This window comes from Caloenas nicobarica, chromosome 19 (assembly GCF_036013445.1).
Source record: "Caloenas nicobarica isolate bCalNic1 chromosome 19, bCalNic1.hap1, whole genome shotgun sequence".
NCBI lineage: Eukaryota > Metazoa > Chordata > Aves > Columbiformes > Columbidae > Caloenas > Caloenas nicobarica.
In genome coordinates, this window is record NC_088263.1 from 5,746,758 (window position 1) to 5,767,021 (window position 20,264).

At 48.0% G+C, this 20,264-nt stretch overlaps 1 protein-coding gene across 1 annotated transcript in view; it reads left to right on the top strand.

Annotated features, from left to right (window-relative positions):
* COL27A1 (collagen type XXVII alpha 1 chain) overlaps positions 1-20,264 on the top strand; it is a 147,303-nt gene that overhangs the window by 87,049 nt on the left and 39,990 nt on the right. Inside the window, exons 25-33 of the mRNA XM_065648239.1 lie at positions 1,210-1,263; positions 4,133-4,186; positions 5,004-5,057; positions 8,527-8,580; positions 17,021-17,074; positions 17,527-17,571; positions 17,741-17,785; positions 18,009-18,062; positions 18,843-18,896. Of these exons, the coding sequence (XP_065504311.1) occupies positions 1,210-1,263; positions 4,133-4,186; positions 5,004-5,057; positions 8,527-8,580; positions 17,021-17,074; positions 17,527-17,571; positions 17,741-17,785; positions 18,009-18,062; positions 18,843-18,896 (468 nt within the window). The remainder of the gene's footprint in view (positions 1-1,209; positions 1,264-4,132; positions 4,187-5,003; positions 5,058-8,526; positions 8,581-17,020; positions 17,075-17,526; positions 17,572-17,740; positions 17,786-18,008; positions 18,063-18,842; positions 18,897-20,264) is intronic.

The following is a 20,264-nucleotide window of genomic DNA, read 5'->3' on the forward strand; positions in this document are numbered from 1 at the left end:
TAGCTTTTTTCCCCACTGTGTTTGTTCATGCTCAATGTTTTCTTGAGTGTGCAATTTGAAAACCTCCTTGATGTTGAAGTGAAAAGGTGAGATGTATTTGCGTAGAGGGACTACACAATTTATTATGAGGATTTCAAATTATTCTAAAAAAGAGGAAGAGAAAGGTAATATCACTGGAGGATCCACCTCCTGTCTCTGACTTGCTCGGCAGTCAGACAGTTGCCGAAAATCAAACAAGCTGGGGCATGGCTCCATTTGACACGATCCGTGCCAACCACGGGCAGGTTGTGAAGTGTTTCGACGGGAGATGAATCGCTTTAGTTACAGACTCATTGGAGGAGCTAAATATAGATATCTGTCTCCCGATGACCCTTGCTGGGACTAGGGACAAGGCCATGAGAACCGCGCAGTGAGAGAGCGAGCGCCTGCCGCGGCAGAGGGGACGGTCCCTTGCATCTGAAGTTGGTAGGGAGGCTGCTGTGTTTTAATTCTTGGGAGTCTTAGCTTGAGATTGCATTTGTTTCCATCTTCTTAATTAAAAGCAGTTCTATTTGTTTCTTCGTTATCCCAAACGTTGTTAAATCTTGACAAATCCTGAGCTTAGACGGTTCTTTTTTTTTTTTTTTCCTAAGATAGATAGTTTCTGAGTAGTGTGGTAGATCTGCTGCCCTGCTGGCCCCTCTGCCTCTGTCCTCAGACCTGTCTTTCCTACCGACATCCCAACAGCATAAATCCAGGGCAAAATTAGTTTGCACAAGGATTTGAGGCAGCTGAGATTAGCCCAGGGGAAGTCTACCCAGTGCAGCAGTTAAAACGATGGCAACTCCCAGGCTGTGCAACCCAGGAGCTCCCACTGTCGATGCTCTTGGTGAAGCCGCACTGACGTTTTGGGAAACGCTTGCAAAACAAAAGCCACACTGTGGACTCGGCCTTGCTACGAAACATGCTTAACTCATCTCCGATACTGCATGTTGTGGCTCTTGTGGATCCTCGTGCTGCCGTTCCAGCTGGCGCCTAAAGCAGAACCAGCTGTGGAGTTAGACATTCCCATGGCCGGGAGTAACTCTGTCCGCTCTGGTAGCCAGTAGGAATTACTGAGCGGGATACGAAGGATGCTGTACTATTCCAACCAGTAAGGTGGACCAAAGAAATTATTTACTTTCCCAGCAAATAAAACTGAAAATTAATTGTGCGTTTTTCTTTCCTCAGGGTCTGATGGGTTTCATTGGTCCAGTGGGGGAGCCTGGAATAGTGGGAGAAAAGGTAAGGTTGCTTGCAACAAATTGGTTGTTTTTAACTTTTGTATATTGTGGAGATTCAAGTTGTTGTGTCAGTGCAACACCCAGCTGGGAATGCAGCACATCCAGGGTGTCGGAGCTTGTCTTGGGCCAGGCGAAAATCATCCTTTTCACGTTTAAGAGTTAACACGCGCTTGCCCTCCAAGGAGATGCTGTCAAATATCCTCTGAAAATTTAAGGTTTATTCATTCGCAATCTGCCAGAAAGCTTGTATTTAACAGTCAGTTCTGTTTTTTCTGGGAATGAGGGACCCATCAGTCCTGTGTTCCTGGTCAAGGGAGGAGTCCAAGGAGCTCAGGTTACAGACAGATTTGTGCAGAGATGCACTCACAAACCCATGCTGACCAGAGCTGATCCTGCACTGAACAGGGGGGCCCAGCAAATTCTCGGGTGCAAGAGAAGGTATGTGAGAGCGCAGCCGCCTATCCCAGCAAAGGCTGGTCCAAATACCTCCCTTTTTATTTGATTAGGACCATCTAGTCCAACTGCCCCTGTGGTTGCATTGGGCACGCTACTAAGGGCTGGTGCCCTCTTGTGTACAGTACAGATACATGCTGCTTTCAGGAAGAAAAATGGTTTTATTTTTCATAAAAATGTAAACGGACATTAATTTGTTTTCTATCAGAGTGTAAAATTTCATTCAGGGGTAGCTTCCAAAGACAAATCATCTACATATGTCATTCACTGTATCTCAGTTACAGACTACTGGTTTTCTTTGATGGTTTAATTACTCACAGTACAGCCATAAAGATAGTAAAGAACATAAAATGATGCGTTCCGCACATCAGTGCTCTCTCTCACTTTTATTACTTCAAGCCCTGTCCTCTGGGTAATGATGTCAAGACTCTGTGACAGTTACACTGTGTTCGCTGCAAATGCGTTTTATTGCTTATCTGCCGCCTTTGGAAAGCCCATTGCATTAGATGGTCTCTGGTGGGGCGGTAGCAGAAGCACGCTCAGTCCAAACTGTCAAGGCAAAAAAGAGGTAAAAAGGAAGGATGTGATGTGGGCTGCGTTTTACAGAAGGAAAACAGAGGAATAAGGAGTCTGTGATGTGTCCGAGGTGGTTAAACAGAAAATTGGTGCCTGAGTGAGCTGCCTGAACAGCAGCTGCAGCTCTGAATTAAATGAGCAATAAGGGGTTTTCCATGCAGGAGATATGGGAAGATCATTTTCCCACTCCAGTAAATTCACATCTGGCTCTACAACTTCTGTGCCAGTGCCTTGACCCCATGAGCTGTCCTTGTCTTGCAGATCAGTTCTGTAACTTGATGACGTTACGTTGGTGTCCAGGCAAACCTGGGCTGTCCTTTGTAAACCTGCCCTAGGAGATCCTCAGCACAGCTGTGGTTTCTATCAGGCTTCTTCTCTACCAGCACAAACTCACAGATGACAGAAGTAACTACCATCAAATCAAAACCTCAACCAGGCCTCCAGTTGTCATAGCATCCTATAGCTTACTGTGCTCTTGTGAGCTAAATGAAGTGGGAAACATGCTTTCATTAGACATAGCTGAGTCAGCAATCTCCATCCTGAGAGCTGCAAAACTTAAGATTGAAGCCAGTAAATCCAAAGATTATCAAAGAGAACAATACAGTTAATACGTACTTAATAAAATCCATGCGTTCAGGGGGAAAAAAAATCCTTACGTTGGTTTACAAGGGCCAACTGGTGACGACACAAACTCTGGGGTTTGTTTTTAATAAGCTGCTTAGAGCTGAAAAAAATATTTCCCCTTACACTTTAGCTGTTGGAAGGTAGGTCAGATTTTGGGCGTAAACTACTTGGCAGCATTTGCTGCCTCCTCCTTCCTCATCCCCCCAAGCACGCAAACACAACACACCTAATTCCTGGTGCATTCTAGGGGCTGCGAGGGAGAGTACAGGCGGTCGGGGTGGGAATTGCCATCATCTCCAAAAAGAAGCAGCCAGCATCCCATCACTAGAGCCATGTCTTGGACTCATCCTTGTGTCAAGGGTTGTGGTGATGCTCGTGGAGGTTCACACCTCCTCTCCCGTTCTTGGCTGAGCTGTAGGGCCACAGGTGTACTCAGGGGAACTGAGATGTTCTGCATATGGGGATAAGTAAGACTTTGGGAATTAGTAAGTGATTTTTCGGTACATTAATTTTTTTAATGACAAATGGTGGCCGGTTTTGAAAGGGCTGATATCTTTAGGGTGGGCTGTGGAGGAATCTGGCTCTGAACCCCTCACAAATGTAGGTCTCCAGGTTGTTGTCACTTGCACTGTGGTCTCAGTATGAGCTATGGGATAGGGAGTCCTCCCAAAACACCTACCGTCTCCTGAAAGCACCAGCCGCCTGTTCCAGGCAGCATCTCTGGTTTCGTCCAACTTGGTTCCCTGCTCTCAGCAGGGCCTCATCACCCCAACTTTCAAATCCATGCATCTAGAAACACCAGAACATGTAGGGATTGTGGTACTGCAGGACAGAGAGGGATGTCATGCCCTGGGTGAGAAGAGTTAGAGATCTCCTGGGATTCAGTTCTAGCACGATCTGGAGTTGGAGGTGGTCTGGAGTGCATTGCTTGTTTCTTGTTCCTCAGTGGTTTGATGTCAATAGTAAAGTCCCTTCTCTGGGATATGGAGGAGTAGCTAATTCTTCCTGTAGTCCTTTAACTCCTCTGATGAGATGGATACTTGAAAGAGGGTGATGAGTATTCTGTATTCAAGCCTTTCTGGTAGAGATCTGATGGCGAAGACTGCTATTCATGGATCCTTTAGTTGTTCTGTTGCTCTAGATCCCCATTGCTGCCAGCTCAGAGTGCTTGTTAGCAAAAGTCCTCACTCTTCCCCATGTACCTGTGTCTCTCCTAGGGTGACCGTGGCTCAGTGGGACCCCCAGGCCCTCCAGGAGTCAAGGGGTCGATGGTAAGGAGTAAGTCTGCATTCTCTCGCTCTTGCTGCTGCCTCTCTCTCTGTGTCCCAGCAAAGGGTGCAGCTTCTCCTGGTCTTTTGATTATATGAGAATAGCTACAAATTCTTCCTGGCTCTGTGGGGAAGAGAGTTTAAGTGACTAGATATTGAAGTATAACTTCTCCCCAGCACTCATGTTCAGCAATTGCCCATTCAGAGGGTTTCGACACGTGTTCTGCAGCTGCATCAGCTGAGGACCTGTTGTGTCAAGCAGAGATAACCACGAGCTACAAGCTACAGCACCGGCAGGACTGTCTGGCTCCCAACATCCTGGCTACTGAATGGACGGGATCTGGGAGCAGGGATTTCTAAACTGCTGGTGTTCACGTCCCACCAAGCTGGAGACGTGGGGCTGCTTGGGCAGCACGCTTATGGTGTTTTGCTGTGCTATGCGCCCTGCCATTTGGGGATCCTCGTTTAGCAGAGAGGACCTCAGCAAGATCTTGTCTTGCTCTGACACTCGTGTCCTGTGTACCATGACGCAAGACCCAAAGACAGATTTTTAAAGTAATTCAGCTCATTTTCTTCTGGGCTGTTCAGCAAATACAACTGCTTATATTGCTAGCAGGGTTGGAGCTGGGCTTTTAGCAGCCTGGCCTTCTCCATCCGCCCCTGAGCAATTTTGCCCCGACAAATAACACGTAAAAAATACCTGCCTGACCTTACCAGCAACAAATGATGCCTTTTTTTCCTGTCTTCCCACATGGGGGAAGAAGGTAAGAGCAGATTATGGGAATTCACACCAGTTGTGTTCTTCTTCCTTTTCTTTTAGGGGCACCCCGGGACACCAGGAGGAGTGGGTTTTCCTGGGATCCCTGGACCAACAGTAAGTAAAGGCTATCATCACCTTGTAATTAATACTGCACACCAAAAATCATCATCCTGTATCCTGGGCATTCATGGGCCGAGTCAAGCAACTGTGTCCCAGTTAATTTAAGTTTGATACAAACAAGAGAGATGGGGAAAGGGATGGGGTATGGGTGAGAACAGCATGGAAAGAGATGCCAAAAAAAAAAAGGTGCTTAATTCAAACTTTTGTAGCCCATTCCCCCGGGGGGGGATCCAAAACTCACAGTCCAGCCTCAATCTTTTAGCAGGACCAAGCTCAGTAGCTCAAGGTGTTATTGCAAGGCCCTCTATTTCTGCTAGGAATTATTGGCAGTATGGTGATCGCATCACGCAATACAGTGACTGCATCTTCTGCTGACTACATCACTTAGTGACTACATGGTGCACTTCCAGAGCCCCTCGCTGGAGTGAGCAGAGCAGCTGCCCCAGATGTGCCCCCCATCTGGATGTGCTCATCTGGTACATGTGCAGCTGTGGCTGGAGCGTGCAATTGGTGTGGAGGTAGATTTTAGTGTGGCTCCAGTTTCCCACAGCTGTTGTTTAGACAGAGCTCCAGCTCTCCCAGTAGCATGAATGCCGCTGCGTGTTGTGTGCTGGAACCAACAGAAAGGCAGCTCTGAGCGGGTGCAGAGAATGGATTTTGCTCGGTGTGTGAATTCCCACAGCGTTGCTAATTGGGAGAAAGATCACAGTAGTGAAATGCCCAAGAAGTGCCAAAGGTTTGGCCTCCAGATCAGTGGCAGTTCTGCCCTTTGCAGGGAGCCTGGGGATGCTCTGAGCCCCCAGCTGCTGCCTGGGGACAGATTTCACATTTGCAAGTCAGTAGAGGTGAGGGAAAGGAAAGGTCTGAGATCAAGTGGCACCTCAGGGTGACCTGTCCCTACCTGAATAAGATAGGATGCCCCTATGATAGGACAAGGGGTGATGGTTTTAAATTAAAGGAGGGGAGATTCAGGCTAGACATGAGGAGGAAATTTTTGACACTGAGGGTGGTGAGAGCCTGGCCCAGGTTGCCCAGGGAGGTGGTGGATGAACCATCCCTGGAGACATCCCAGGCCAGGCTTGACGAGGCTCTGAGCAACCTGAGCTGGTGCAGATGTCCCTGCTCATTGCAGGGGGTTGGAACAGATGAATTTTGAAGGTCCCTTCCAGCCCAAACCATTCTATGAAAAGCAGCAACGTGACCCTGGCCAGGCCCTCACAATACAAGGAACATGATGCAGCCCCAGCAGTGAGCTGCTCTGTGGTCCCTCAGGGCCGCACTTGCTGTTAACACAAGTCTACGAGACAGCTGGATGTCTCTAGATGTCCCTTTTCTAGCAACTTTCGCAGGACATTGTCTGCTGCATGACTTGGGGATGGCTGGAGCACCAGGCAGTCCCCCTGCTCACCCCATGCTGTGGGCTCTGGGGAGGAGAGCAGCACTATCTAGTGCACCACTAACTAGTATTATACCTTTAGTTAAGGCTGAGTTTTGTCTTACGTCGCTGGGGCATGATGACAACTGTATGAGTTAAGGCATCTGCTCTGACTGGAGATGACAAAATGTCTCTGCAGAGCCCTGGGAGCCGTGACCGTCCCCAGGTCCCTCCGTTTCCCTCAGTTCCCTGTTGTCCTGCAGGCAAATAACTAACAAGTTCATCCAAGCAAAATGTTTCCTACAAGACTGCATTTTAAAAAGTCATAATTCAATAAGTCGAACTTCGCCACAAAGCCGGTAAATCAAATAATCCTCTAATATCAAATCCCCACTCATTAACTCCAGCTGTTTCTGCCTGTTTCTCCACCAAATATTCATTATCTGCTTTTCAAGCCAGACCTGAGGCATGCTGTTGTTGTTTGTCCTAAACTGTTAAAATCTTTTCAATTAATCTGTCCAGTGAGCCTTAGCAGCTCTGATGGCTGATTAATTGGATAGAGGGTGATTGGGAACGGGGAGCAACAGCATAGCCAGTTGTAGGAAACTCTGCCCTTAATTTCAGCTCACTGAGGCTTGTGAATTCCTTTTCCTTCTTTCTGCTCACTATCATGATATGTCTTTTGTGTTTGTTTTTGAAAATGATGTGTACGAATAGGTATTTTAAAGGTCACTCATCTTCTCTTGAACAGTTCCTTGAAATTGCCAGCATGGTATCTAGTTGCTCCCTGAACTTTTTGCCATCACGACAAACGTTTCTGTGCTTGTATTTTCATAAGCTATTTGGGATAGGCTGAGACTTCCAGGAGGATATTCCAAATACCAACAAAGAATGTCATTTCAGTGTGTGTTTATCATAAATATCTCTATAAAACAGGCATCTGACACATCTACTGCTTGTCTGTGCCAGTCGCTACTGACCTCACTAGCAAAACTGAGATTTACTGTTCTTACAAATATAGTTACAGTCAACTAACTTTTCCATCTTGAAGGAGAACAGCTAAGCATTTGTATTCTGGATTTACATGCCATGCAGAAAGATACCTCTTTTCCAGAAGCAAAATCTTTCTTAGTGGCAGTGGTACAAGCAGTAGGAAGAGCACAGTCCAATTTTGTTCTGATCTTTGGTGGACTTTGTGGCGTTGACAGTTGGTAAAAGCTATTAATATATAAATGGCAAAACTTGACGTGGAATGTTTGAGAGAGCGGGAATGGAATGTGTCATTTTGAGGTTTTCTGACAGCAAAAAGGCACTAACTTCAAGTATGGGGTTTTAAAGTTATAATGCAGAAATAAATCCTGTTAATTGAACACATCCTTTAATTTTTGAAATTGATAAACATTGTAAGAGAAGAAAAGTTGTTTCTTTCTTCTGCATTTCGTGTGTGCACATTAATGAATCAAGTGCGTACAAATCCAGGTCAAAAGAAAACCTGAAACCTTTCTGTAAGTGTAAGAACAACAGGATCATCTGCAACACCAACGGTCCAAATGAAATTAGCATCTATTTGCCAGTATGAATATTTATACTGCACTAACAGGGCAACAGATACTTGAAGATAAAATCAGTATTTGGCTGAAAAGGTCAGACTTGGATACCTAAGATGAGGTGTCTGATTTTATATTTGGACAACTGAAAAACAGATCCTGGTTATTATTATTTTTGTAGAGATACTGTGCAACAGCTGCTTTTAATAGCTTCGGAGGGAATTCTAGATATTCAGCTTCTCTTCACATCACAACGCTTACACAGACAACAGGCTGCAGATACTTAAGCATATAAACCTCAGCCAGGATCCTTGGCCTAAATGTTCATAATCCAAAGACAATCAGGGAGGTTTTTTAAAAAAAGACCATTTATAGACAAGTAAATATGGTCATGTCTTTGGCAAGAGTTTAATGAACCAACCTGCTGGTCAAGGGTCTGTGTCTGAGGGTCCTGCAGATCACGTACAGATGTGGGGTCTTACCAACAGCTGCTGCTTTCCCCATCCTATATCTTCATTTTGTTTCCTTTTTCCCCGTCTAGGGTCCGGCAGGAGTCCGTGGTGCACCAGGGATAAGAGGGATGAAAGGCCGCAGGGTAAGCACTTTCCACAAGCTTTTATCCCTCTCCTCTTTCAGCTGTTGGAAAAGCGATCTGGTGGGTTAGCTTGGGGTGTGAAGATGAGCTGCAGCTGGGGCAGCATCTCCCCAACCATGCGTCTGTTGTGTGCAAAGACTCCAGTCAGTGAACCCAGTCTTACCAGGGATGTGAATGCAAGTGATGTGTATGGGCAGAGGGCTGTCCCAGTGTAGAGTTTACTGTAGAAGTGTTCCGGCTTGTGTTTTCCAACCACCTGCAATGTCAAAACATGGTTTATGGACATTTCTGGTGAGGATGGTGTATCTGGGAAAAGGATGCAGGTGCCTTTGCTGCCAAGGGACAGAAAGCAGCTGAGATGTGAAGTGTCGTGATGTAGCCAGAGGCAGAGACAGCAGGAAGCGTCGTGCCATGAAACAGAATTAAGAGACGAGGCAGGCAGAAATGGAGCTGACAAGGAGCTGAACAACCTGCTCTTCCTGTGTCTCGCCTTTCAGTCTCGCAGGACTGATATCTTCTGGCAGTGTTCCGCGGGGCTGTGAGAAAGGTGTGGTTTGTGTTGTCAGTAGATCAAATTATAAGCATGTCCTGTGTCTTTCTGTGGATTTTTCCAGCCCATAATGCAAGGCCTTGATATTCTCCATTCGTATCTAAACAGTACCACACCGTAAAGCGTGTGCGAATCCTCACTCTGCCTGCAAAGAGCAGACCCCAGCTCGGTACTGGGTGATGCTGTAATAGCATCTGTGACAGTGCTACAAGTACGTGTTACACGGGATAAATGTTTCACAGGGACTCATGTCAGCTCATGTGTGGTTCTTCCTGCTCGGTTTGGGTGACAGCCGACAACAGAGTGACCTCTAGACCCACCAAAGCTGCTTGTTTTCCTGCCTGTGACATCCAACCCATGTCCCACTGAGCTCCTCGATCTTTCTTCTTCTTCAGCGGGACATTTGTTACAGGAACATCCCTGCTTTGGGTTGTTTTTCCTTGTCCAGCTGCTTTACAATGTATTAATAGTGAGCGCACATGGGTTCTGCTGAAGGCCCCAACAACAACACATTTTGCATTTCTCCCTCCAAGGATCTTATGATATCTGTTTCCATGTTTCGTTTACAAAGACATAGGCTGGAGTAAACTACACATTTTACCCATCCCCAGTCTCTGCTTCTACTGCAACTCCTGCTTGGGGAATTCAGAACGGCCAAGGGTTGCATATATTTCCCTATACCAGAGCTGATACTTTCCTTGAGTAGCTGGGACTGCCAAAAGGAAATGGAATAACCAACTAGAAAGCTTTATAACCCCAGAGTTATGTACCCTGGAACTACTTTAAGTTTTAAAAGAACACCTAGGACACCAGTAACACCTAAGCCCAGCAGATGCTTATCAGGGTTCAGCTTTTAACTTGTGGCAGGGAAAAAAACAGGAAAAACGGGAAAAACAGCTTCCTTGCTGCTGTTCTCTGTGGTGGGAAGGCCCGCGGATGTTGTTCCCCAGCTTTGCTCTCAGAGGGTCCCCTGGGGACTGAGGTTTCTCTGTGCTACGTACAAACAATTAACTGAGCTCCATGATCACGATGGGTGAGAAACTGGAGGCGCTTTCACAGGAGGCTTTGAAGGGATGGTAGGAAATATCTCAAGGTAAAACCGCAGCGCAGAGCTGAAGGGGAAACACTTTCTGGATGAATCCAGGCTGCCAGCCGCGCGGGCCCTTGGCGAGGTGGGTCATCCAAGGGGATCAGATGATTCTGCCAGCGCCTTTAATGAATGCAGGGACAGAGAAATAGCATCCCCTGCACTGAGCCTCCCCTCACGGCAAACAGCCACGTGCAACCACGGCGTTTGGCTCTTGGGTTGTGCGAGATTCACGCACATAAACCTTCTTCAGCTTCTTCCATCTGCGATGGCCTCAGGACCTCAACCCACAAGGAGAGCCCAGCTGACCAGGCTGTTTTCAGCTCCACTCGTACTGTCAGGAGTGACAAAGGGGATATTTATTATCACACAAGGTAGAACCAAGAACAAAGCTGAATATCGCAGTGATATAATCTGTACAGAATTTGCGAGACAGACAGACATCCTTTCTAAGATCCCCAGCAGAGAGGAGGAATTTGGGCTTTGCTCTGAAATCCCACAGATTTCAGTGAGTATGATGTGGGAAAGCCAGTATTGCAAGGAGCAGCAGATCTCCTGCCTGGAGGACTTCTGGTTTGTGTATCTCTCTCTCTCACGTTTTCCTTCTTTTCATACTCTCAGAAGATATTCCAGGCACATAGTATTCTTTGTTTGCTCAGTTTGTCCTGCTATTCTGGCTCTTGGTTTTCTCAGGATGGGAAATGATCCCCCAATTGTAATTTCAGACATTACCCTCTGTCTGTCCTAGCTTACAAAAGGGACGTAATTCAATTCAGAGTGGAAACATGAATGCAGCCTCCGCCAGATGTTTGTGGATTCCATGAGCTCTGTTTGTGGATACTTCATTAAAGTAATTTTGCTTTTGAAGGAAACGTAAATAGCAAATATGGTTTCCATTGGAAAGAACAATGGAGGCTTTTTGGGGTCTGTATTTATGTTGTGATAGCTTTTGTATTGTCAAGATATAAGTACAAATTTTAAGAAAATTATTTAAAAATTGTAACCTTCTTTTTAGTCATGACAAGGCTATTGTTCCTTACTAAGTCTTTGTTTATCCCATCAAACTGATACTGAGCAATCTTCCACGGACATGATTTCCCCTCTCCTCTTCCCTGAGGACAAGAAACTTGTACATGTAAGCCCAGGCTTATTTTCCTTCAGCGCTTAGATGTGTGCTTAACATTCAGCTAGTGACAGTTATGCATGTGTTTAAACCTAATTATTCAACCAAATCAAGGCTTAAATTTGGAGTCGGCTGATTCAGCAAGTCCCTTACCCTATCCTACTTAAATTCTAAAGCACGTTTCTGTTAATCAGCTCCTCACAGCAGGAAAACACGTGGTCCCCAGCATCCTCTGTCGAGGACAGCAATATCAAAAGCCCAGGTATTGACTGAGAATCTCTGCAAAAGGTTAAATATCAACTGGAGCCGTGACTTGGCAACTCAGATCACGAAGCTGCACCTGAAATCCTGCTGTGAAGTGACTTAACCTTGCCCCATTCTTCTGGCTGAGGAGTCTGTTGGTATTTCTGGCATTTTATCCTCTCACTGGAGGGGATGCCAGGTGCTGGCTCAGGCGACTCAGAGGAGCTTTTCAAATCCCCAAGTATATTTCTCTTTTCCACCGTGCCATTCATCTGTCCAGGCTCCTGCATTGACTCTTGCCCAGGTGAAGCCTGCAAAGCTGAGATAAGGCGTGCGGACCTGCCCTCCTCGGGGACCAATATCTCTGCCACCCCGACCCGATGCTTTGCCACATCGCTGCCTGCTGGGATGGGTAAATGCCAGGGATTTGTGAAGCAGTGTTATCTAACCAAACTTGAAAATGCTTGCTTTTTCCAGGCCCAGCTGAGAAGTTGGTCATGGAGAAAAAGCAGAGGTGTATGGTTTTGCTCCCAGGGATCTTTCTAGTTGGCTGAAAAAGCATCAGAAGCGTTTGAGGAAAAGTTAGCTGCAGATCTATGGCCAATGACATCTCCCATCATCTTCAGTCAAGGCATCTGCTTGCTTTTCATTTGGCCAGGCTGATAGCGAAATATCAATATTTGGATAAAGGGGTAAGGAAGGAGCTTTGGATTTTTGCAGAGGAGCTGCTGACAGTTAGTTTTGCTATTCAGAGGCTTGTTCCTGTCTCTCTTTGAGCACTGAGTATCTGTTTAAACCGGAGGAAATGCATCTCTGCTTTGTAGAAACACTTTGTTGACTATTTATCCCTGTTCTGCGGGAGTGTTGTGTACTCTAGCAGCAGGATGTACCTCTATTGCCTTACGTGGACTAGTGATAAACCTGATTTGCAAGGCCTGGAGCTGAATTCCCCTGTATTTCTGAGGCACCGCTGTTCGTGTCTAGCCAACATCCTAACACTTTGTTTAGTCTGGGATTGCTGATAGTGCTGCTGAGCATTGCACATCTTTGTCTTGGCTCATGTACCTGATGGTGTAGCACTGCCACCTGCTTTGCCACCATTGCTGGAGCCTGAATTAAAAATAACTCATGATTACAGGAGGCAGAATGCGACTGCAGGTGGGGTTTGCAAGGAGTTAACGCTATGTTTCTACAACGTAGCTCTGTAGCGATCTGCACAGGGATTACAGTGAGAAATGCGCCCGCATAGGACATTGAAACTAGAATTTAAAAATCTCACTGCCTGCTGAGATCCAGGACCCGAGCACAAGGGTCACTTACTACAGCTGGAGCTTCAGCATTCGGCTGTGGGGGTCACAGGGCTGTGATTCCCTGCACAATATCAGTTTGGCTCCTCTTGTCTTACAACACAACCAAAAGGGGAAAGTAGGCAGCAATGAGTGATAACACTCGGTCTCGTGGCTCTTGTGCTGCAGGGGGGTTCCCCAGGCACATCCCTGCGCTGTGACCTCAGGTAAGCTGCTTTGAGATGGACACGGCAATGCCTTTGAGCTGCATATTCATGTCCAACTGGCTTTGGTGAAGCAGTTGAGCAGGTCCTCAAAAGCTCCATCAGCCATGAACCTGTATTTCTCTGTGCCTTGGCTGCCCACGTGCAAAGGAGCAGATGGATCTTGATTTAACTCTCCTTTTTTTCCTGTTTACATTGTAAAGCTACTTGGATCTTGCACTGTTTGTACAGCCCTGGCTGAGTGGGATGTCTCCTGAGCTGTGTACTGCCATATAAATACTGACACAGACTAAAGAAAAGCTTTCTTCTCTGTTTCGTGGGCTCACAGAGATGCCGACACCGGAGATAAAGCCATGCCTTTAACTGCACCTTACCCCATTCTCTGGATGGGTCCATGCTGCACATGCCTTGGGGATGCCATTCCCCAAGACTCCTCTCTACATGTTTGTCCTGGCCCCTCTGCTCTGCTGTGCTCAGGGTAGGCATAGAACCATACAATTGTTTTGGTTGGAAAAGACCCTCAAGATCATCGACTCCAACCGTTAACCTACCCTTGGCACTAACCCATGTCCCTGAGACCCTCATCCATGCATCTTTTAAACCCCTCCAGGGATGGTGACTCCACCACTGCCCTGGGCAGCCTGTTCCAATGCCTGATAACCCTCTCCGGGAAGAATTTTTTCCTAATATCCAATCTAAACCTCCCCTGGCACAACTTGAGGCTGTTTCCTCTTGTCCTATCACTTGTTACGTGGGAGAAAAGACCAACCCCCGCCGGGTCCAAGCTCCTTCCAGGCAGTTCAGAGATCAGAAGGTCTCCCCTCAGCTCCTGTTCTCCAGCTGAACCCCCAGCTCCCTCAGCCGCTCCCATCACACTTGTGCTCCAGCCCCTCACCAGCTCCGTTCCCTTCTCTCAACTCGCTCCAGCACCTCAAGGTCCTTCTTGTCATGAGGGGCCCAAAACTGACCCCAGGATTCAAGATGTGGCCTCACCAGTGCCCAGTACGGGGGGATGCCTGGCTGATCAGTTAATTTTGGAGCTCCGAGGATCCAAGGGGAGCTCAGCCCTGCCTGCAAGGCCAAGGCACCGGCTCTACAGGGGAAGGCGCTGTGATGTGCCATGCGGCGTTTGGCATGGGATGCTCCCTGGAGAGCTGCCAGGACCTCACTCACTCATCTCTAACCAAGGTTGTCAGTGAAAGAGAGTTTTAAAGATTTAACTAATTGACTAAATGTAGCCTTTCCTGTCAGATCAGATTAGGGAAAGCCTTTATCCTGGGTTTCGGCCCAGGAGGCTGGAGAAGATGAAGCTTGCTACATGCATTTTTGAATACAGGGTCACTTTCTCCTTCTTTAGGTCAGATGCTGACGAGATGTGTTGTGATGGGATTAGGTAGGTGACTGCTGTGAAGTGAGATTGCCCTGGCAGATCCTGCAATGCTGGTGACAGGGCTCTGCTGGAAGAAACCAGGATACTGTAAACACTTCCCCAACCAAGCTGGACCACTGCGAACCATCACTGCCCGTCTGCAGTGCCGAGTGAGGGCTGAGGGCACCCACCAGCCTGCACCCAGCCCAGAGCAGCCCAGCACTGGTGAAGGAGCTGGACAGGGCAGGACAGGCTACAGAAGATGGATCTGGAGGGGCCAGATGCATCCCAGTTTCATTCCCCAGCAGCATCTATCCTGGAATGTAAACCTCTAACCTGGGTGTTCACTGTCATTTCCACGTGCCACTCACCTCTGATCCCTGCTCTCTCCTTCTGTAAACCAGGGCTGAGCTACAGAATCCTGCCTGTCTGCACATCCTTCCGCTTCCTCAGAAGCAGATCCCCTCATCACCTAAGATGTAATTGCACAAAATACCTGAATGGCTGCTCAAAGAGGAGGGGGAAAATTGGTTTTCCGGGGAGGATGAGAAGTTGGGTGGCAGGGTGCTTTCCCAGGGCGCCAGTGCAATACCCGTGCTGACACCTGCCTTCTCTTTGGACAGCCCAGGGCAGGTCTGTGTATTTTGCTGGATGTCCCTGTCACCCCAGGCAGCTCCCCAGATGCCTCCAAGCCCCATTCTCCCACTGGTCCAGTTCGCAGTGCCGTCTGGGTTGAGCTGTCAGTAGCTCTGCTTTTGAATGACCTTCTGGTTTATGTCATTGTGCTCTGAGGTTTGTAGGGACATGGGTTAATACAACTTTTGGTCTCTACTGCTCTCTGATCTTGTGGCCGCTTGAGGTCTGGGGCTGGCGGGAGCTGCCGTTGCATTAGTGCAGCAAAGCGCTGACCTGCGCGACACGCTGTTGGGTTGTGGTGTTCCCATCCCATCTGGGGCACAGTCCTTCGCTGTCCTTCTGTCCTGGAGACCAAGCTGAGCACTCTTTAGAGCTGTGTCTTATTGGTGTGCAATACAAGGTTTTTGTTATTTCATGTCTGGTACGCTCAGCAGCGCAGGGTTTTGCTAAGCACAGTAGAAGTTTTTGCATTATTTTCTATTGACAATGTTGTCTGCTGTAATAATTTGGCTGCATTTCCTATACATCTTCTGCTGTTACACTGCCTTTCTTTGTGAGTCTCTCCCTCTTTGCCTGTCACACTGGAGTTGCTTTTCTAACGCATTGGCTCCCTAGCCCTATTATTACTTTTGGCACGCTGTTTGCATCCCGATTAAGCACATTGGCTCCCGTTTTCTCTATTTCCGCCTTGGCCCGCTCTCAGGATTCCTCTTACCACTACATTCTAGCACCGCTCTGTGTTTTTATTTATTATTTATATTGCAGTAGTGCCTAAGAGTCCCAACTGAGCTCATGGCCTGATTAAGAACATGACGTGCATTAATGGAGTCTCTTGATATGCCCTTTTTTTACTGTTTTATTTTCCCTGACTATGGCTCTGTTTATTGTCTTGTCAGTGTGACACGCTGGTTTCTGGGGTTCAAATGGTGCAGAGGGCTGTGTCTTCAGCTCTTCTGAAATCAGCTTGAAAGCTAGAACCACAGCTACCCCCTCTTCCCGGGGCTCTCCTCGCTTAGAACCCTCTGCAAGAACAAGGACACCCCTTCCTTGAGGATGCCCGAGCTGCTCCATTTTAGCTGATCACGTCCAGGATCACTTGCTGTCTGGACTCTTCTATGTGCCATGAACATTTGCAAGAGCGTGTGTGTCCCGCACGCCTCCTGAGGTCCCCGTGCACACACACGTACACCCAGGAGCAGATGCTGGGTGTAGGACCAGACGTGCCAAAGCCAGCACAGCCACTGTGCTCCTCCCCACATGCATATGCATGAGCACCTGCCTGATCCTTAACAGCAGCCAATTCTTTAAATAGCAGGTAACTGCAGCTGAAGGCTTGGAGTTCAGCTGCCAGCAAATATACCCTGATTTGGGAGCAGGTTGGGGCCCAGGACAGCTGGGAAGGTACTGCATGGTGGGGGCTTGTGTGCCTCTCTCTATATTTTGTAGCTTTGTTGCCCTGACCGTGCCCATAAGACAATGTGGTGTGCCGAGGGTTAAGGACAGGGGCGGCTGGAAAAGCAGGGTTTCTAGGAAGGAAGAGGTTTGCTATCCATAAGGGTAGAAGTGCAAGTCTGTGCATTGCAAAACTGTTGTCATATAACCCTTGTCTGAAAATATGGCTGTTCCTGGCCTGCCTTTCTCCTCTGGCTTTGGTTTGTGGTTGGTAGTTGATTTAACAGATATAAAAGATATTTTGATGCAGCATACTGGTAATGGTGAGAAATGAAGCAACAGAACACAGAAAGGATCTGTTGAGTCCTGGCCTCCAAGCTGCTGTGCTCAGTCCAACCAGGTATAGGTTGACTTAGCCAAGGCTGATCTCATGGACTTTCCTGGTGGCCAAAGCTGGGGTGACTGCTGTATTTTCCAGTGAGACATACACTCTGTGTTCTTATTTTTGCCTCTCTTTTGCCTTTTTCCAGGGTGCCAGAGGGCCTGACGGACCAGTAGGCGAGCCGGGGTCACGAGGTGTCAAGGTGAATGCCAGCGGGTGGCCAGGTTGGCCAAGGCTGCTCTTAACTGCTCTGGGCAGGATCAAGGTCACATCCTCCTCCAGGAATGGGGGATGTTCAATCCATGCATGAGCATCAACCAGCAGGAATGAGTCTTTCATGCACATGGCCCTGTGAATGCAACTGGGATGGGGAATCTCCCTTATTTCATGCCCTGCCAGGGCATCCCAGGGAATCACAGCTTCCTCCAGTGCAGTGTTTGCTCAAAAATCCTCAGGTCATGCAGCCCATAGCCCACACTTGCTGGTGGGGTGTTCCTCAGGATGGGATGCTGAGCTTTTGGCCTCTCAAAAGCTGCAGAGAACTGGAAGGGATATTTGGTGCACAAAAATGCAAGAGCTTATGGGCTCGGACATGAGAGCATTGCCAACAGTTTGTGTTCCTGCTAATGACTCTTTGTCTTTTTTGCTTTGCAGGGCCGGCCAGGGGAGCCAGGCAAGCTGGGGCCAGATGGGCTGCAGGTATGTCCTCTGTGAAAGCCAGTGTGTGCCAAACCTGGCCTGGTAACAGTCCCCATGGGGGTCTCCACACCTACACAGAGCCCAGGGAACTGCGTCTTCTCCTGGCCAAAGCACCACGGGTGTCTCAGCACATTCCCAGCTGCTCATTGCTATAACTGTGTGTTCACAGGGAAAGATGGGTGAGACTGGGGAGACAGGAGTACGTGGCTTCCCGGTAAGCGTCCATCCCTTGTGCCTTCCTTTCATAACCTTATTTTCACTCAAGTCCATAAGTTTTGAGTCCCGGTCCAGGAGGAAGAATTTGGACAGTGTCTCACACTTATAGGGCCATGTCGCCACTCCTTTCACTGGAGCGTTTCTAAGATGCATGTTATTGCCGAGAGGCGTGAAGGATTGCTGTGGGCTGGAGCTGACCTTGTTGGTTTTAATTTTTCTAGGGTATCCAAGGACCTTCTGGACCTCCAGGAGCAAAAGGGGCTCCAGGCGACCCGGCAAGTGTCTTATTGGTGTTTCTTCATCTGTCTTTGATTGCACACACACACACACTTCATTTCTTTCTCTGTCTGTCTCTTCCCCACTACTTATTCCCATTCTCAGCTTCTCTGTCCTTGCCATCTCCAGCATGCTCAGAGATGTGAAAGACTTGGCTAGAGTCCTGGGAGACACAAGGAAAGACCAGGTCAGACCTCTGGAAAGCAAAAAGTGAATGAATCCACCAGGAAGAGTGTAGGATACATCCTGGGATGGATTTTGGAAAGGAATGGAGAAAAGAAGAGCAAGCCTGGGTCTGGGACAGGGTCAGATGTAACAGGAGGAGCTGGGCTTGTAGGCAGAGCAGAAGAGGGATCAGAAGGGAGGCTGATGGTGGCAGAACTGAGCCCATAGCTTTGGGGGAGGCACTGGGAGATGACAGGTAGAGACACAGACCTCAAGGAGGCCAACAGGACCAGGGGTCATCTGCTCTCTGTGTCCGTGGGGACTGACCTGGACTGTGAAGAAAGAGGGTGAACGCGGCATTTTCAGGTCGCCAGCTGCAGTTGTTTTAGGCAGGAGCCAGAAAGATGTAGGGCTTTCTGGGCCGTTTGCCTGGTAAGGTGCCTCAGCACACTCATTGCTGGCTTCTCCATCTCACTGGCCATCTCTTGCACACTGTGTAGCTCCACTGTGATGTGGGAGGGAGCTGGTGTTTTGTCTTACAGGCCAGGAAAGTCATGACCCTTCAGAAATGGAAACAGTTGCATGGAAAGAGCCTTGTGTCTTATGTTTTTCAGGGTCCACAAGGACCACAGGGGCCACCTGGGCCTTTGGGAGAAATTGGACATAAGGTAGGTCTGATCTTTGCTCCTATTTGTTTTCCCCTTGCATCAAGAGCGGCAGGACTGAGAGAGGAGTAAATATGCAGAGGTGCATCCTCCCCGACCTGGGGACACGAGCAGGAAGGATTTCCCTCAAGTCTGAAAATCAGCTTCTGAGGCAAACAGAGAAAAGATCAGAAATTGGAGCATCACTTTCATCACAGGCCATAGACACCCCGTTGGTAGATGTGCAGACCCATCTTCACAACAAGAGAAACATTTCTCAAACTGAAAAGTGGTCTTTTCTTTCCCCCTCCCTGGTGCTGTTGCTGACAAGACACAGTTTTGTCCGCCAGCCTGAATTGCTGTGGCAACCCCATCACAAGCTGCCAGTGGAGGAAGCTCAGAGAAACGCCTTTGCTGCTGACTGTGCTTTGGGGTTGCCGTTGCCGTGAAGCGATGGCACAAACACACCATAACCAACGCAGCAGCAGCTGCCAGACAGTGCCCCGATGGAGCGCAGTAGATGCCTCCATGGTTTCCCCACAACTCATCTGCAGTCCTGGCTTGGTTTCCCTCCCCTTGAATATTACAGCCTTGGCTGGTTATACCAGATGTGCCAGTTCCCCTTGGGTAGCTCCTTTCCATAGGTCCTGAGCTGTAATATAGAGATGATGTTTCACTTAGTTGTGAAAACAGCAGCGAAGGTGCCTTTTAATGCAGTCTGCTGCACAGTGCGTGAGTCATGAAAGTTTCCATTCTCATGGCTGCTCAACTGGATGGAGCGAGCTCTCAGCGTGGTAAACCACATCGGGGAGCTGGAAAGCTGCTACCGAGCCACTCTGGATGTTGCCAACCAAGAAAAGTACAGAGCTTTATTCAAATCTGTGATGCTTCCAGGAGCCTTTTTTCTGCACTGGCACCTCTAGAGAAACTGCTTTCATTGGAGCTTGAATTTTCTCGTTGCGTGACTTGACCATTTGTTTGTAAACCCGGCTTGTGCGCTGCTCCCTCCTCTGCTTGAATTCATTTCAGCAAGCCAGGAACTGGCTTTATTCCCTGGGCAGCAGAGTTCTCCCTAGACTATGTGCTCTTTTTTCCTTTATTCCTAACTGCAAAGAGAGGGGAGATTGTTGTACGGAATGCAAATATCATAAGTAAATAAACTACTCAAATCCACTTGTTATCCACTGTATCAGCCAACCCGCTGCACCCTTGTGAAGGGCTTTCAAGTCTACAGGGTGTTTCAAAAAGATGGACCCAACTGCAGAGATATAGTGATTTCAAGTTGGGTTTTTGAAACACCCTGTAATTCTGGACCTTTTGCCTTCTTTCCCAGCCAGTCCCAGTGCTGTTCCCTGGCATGGTTACTAACCTGACAAAGCGGAGGGGTTGGAA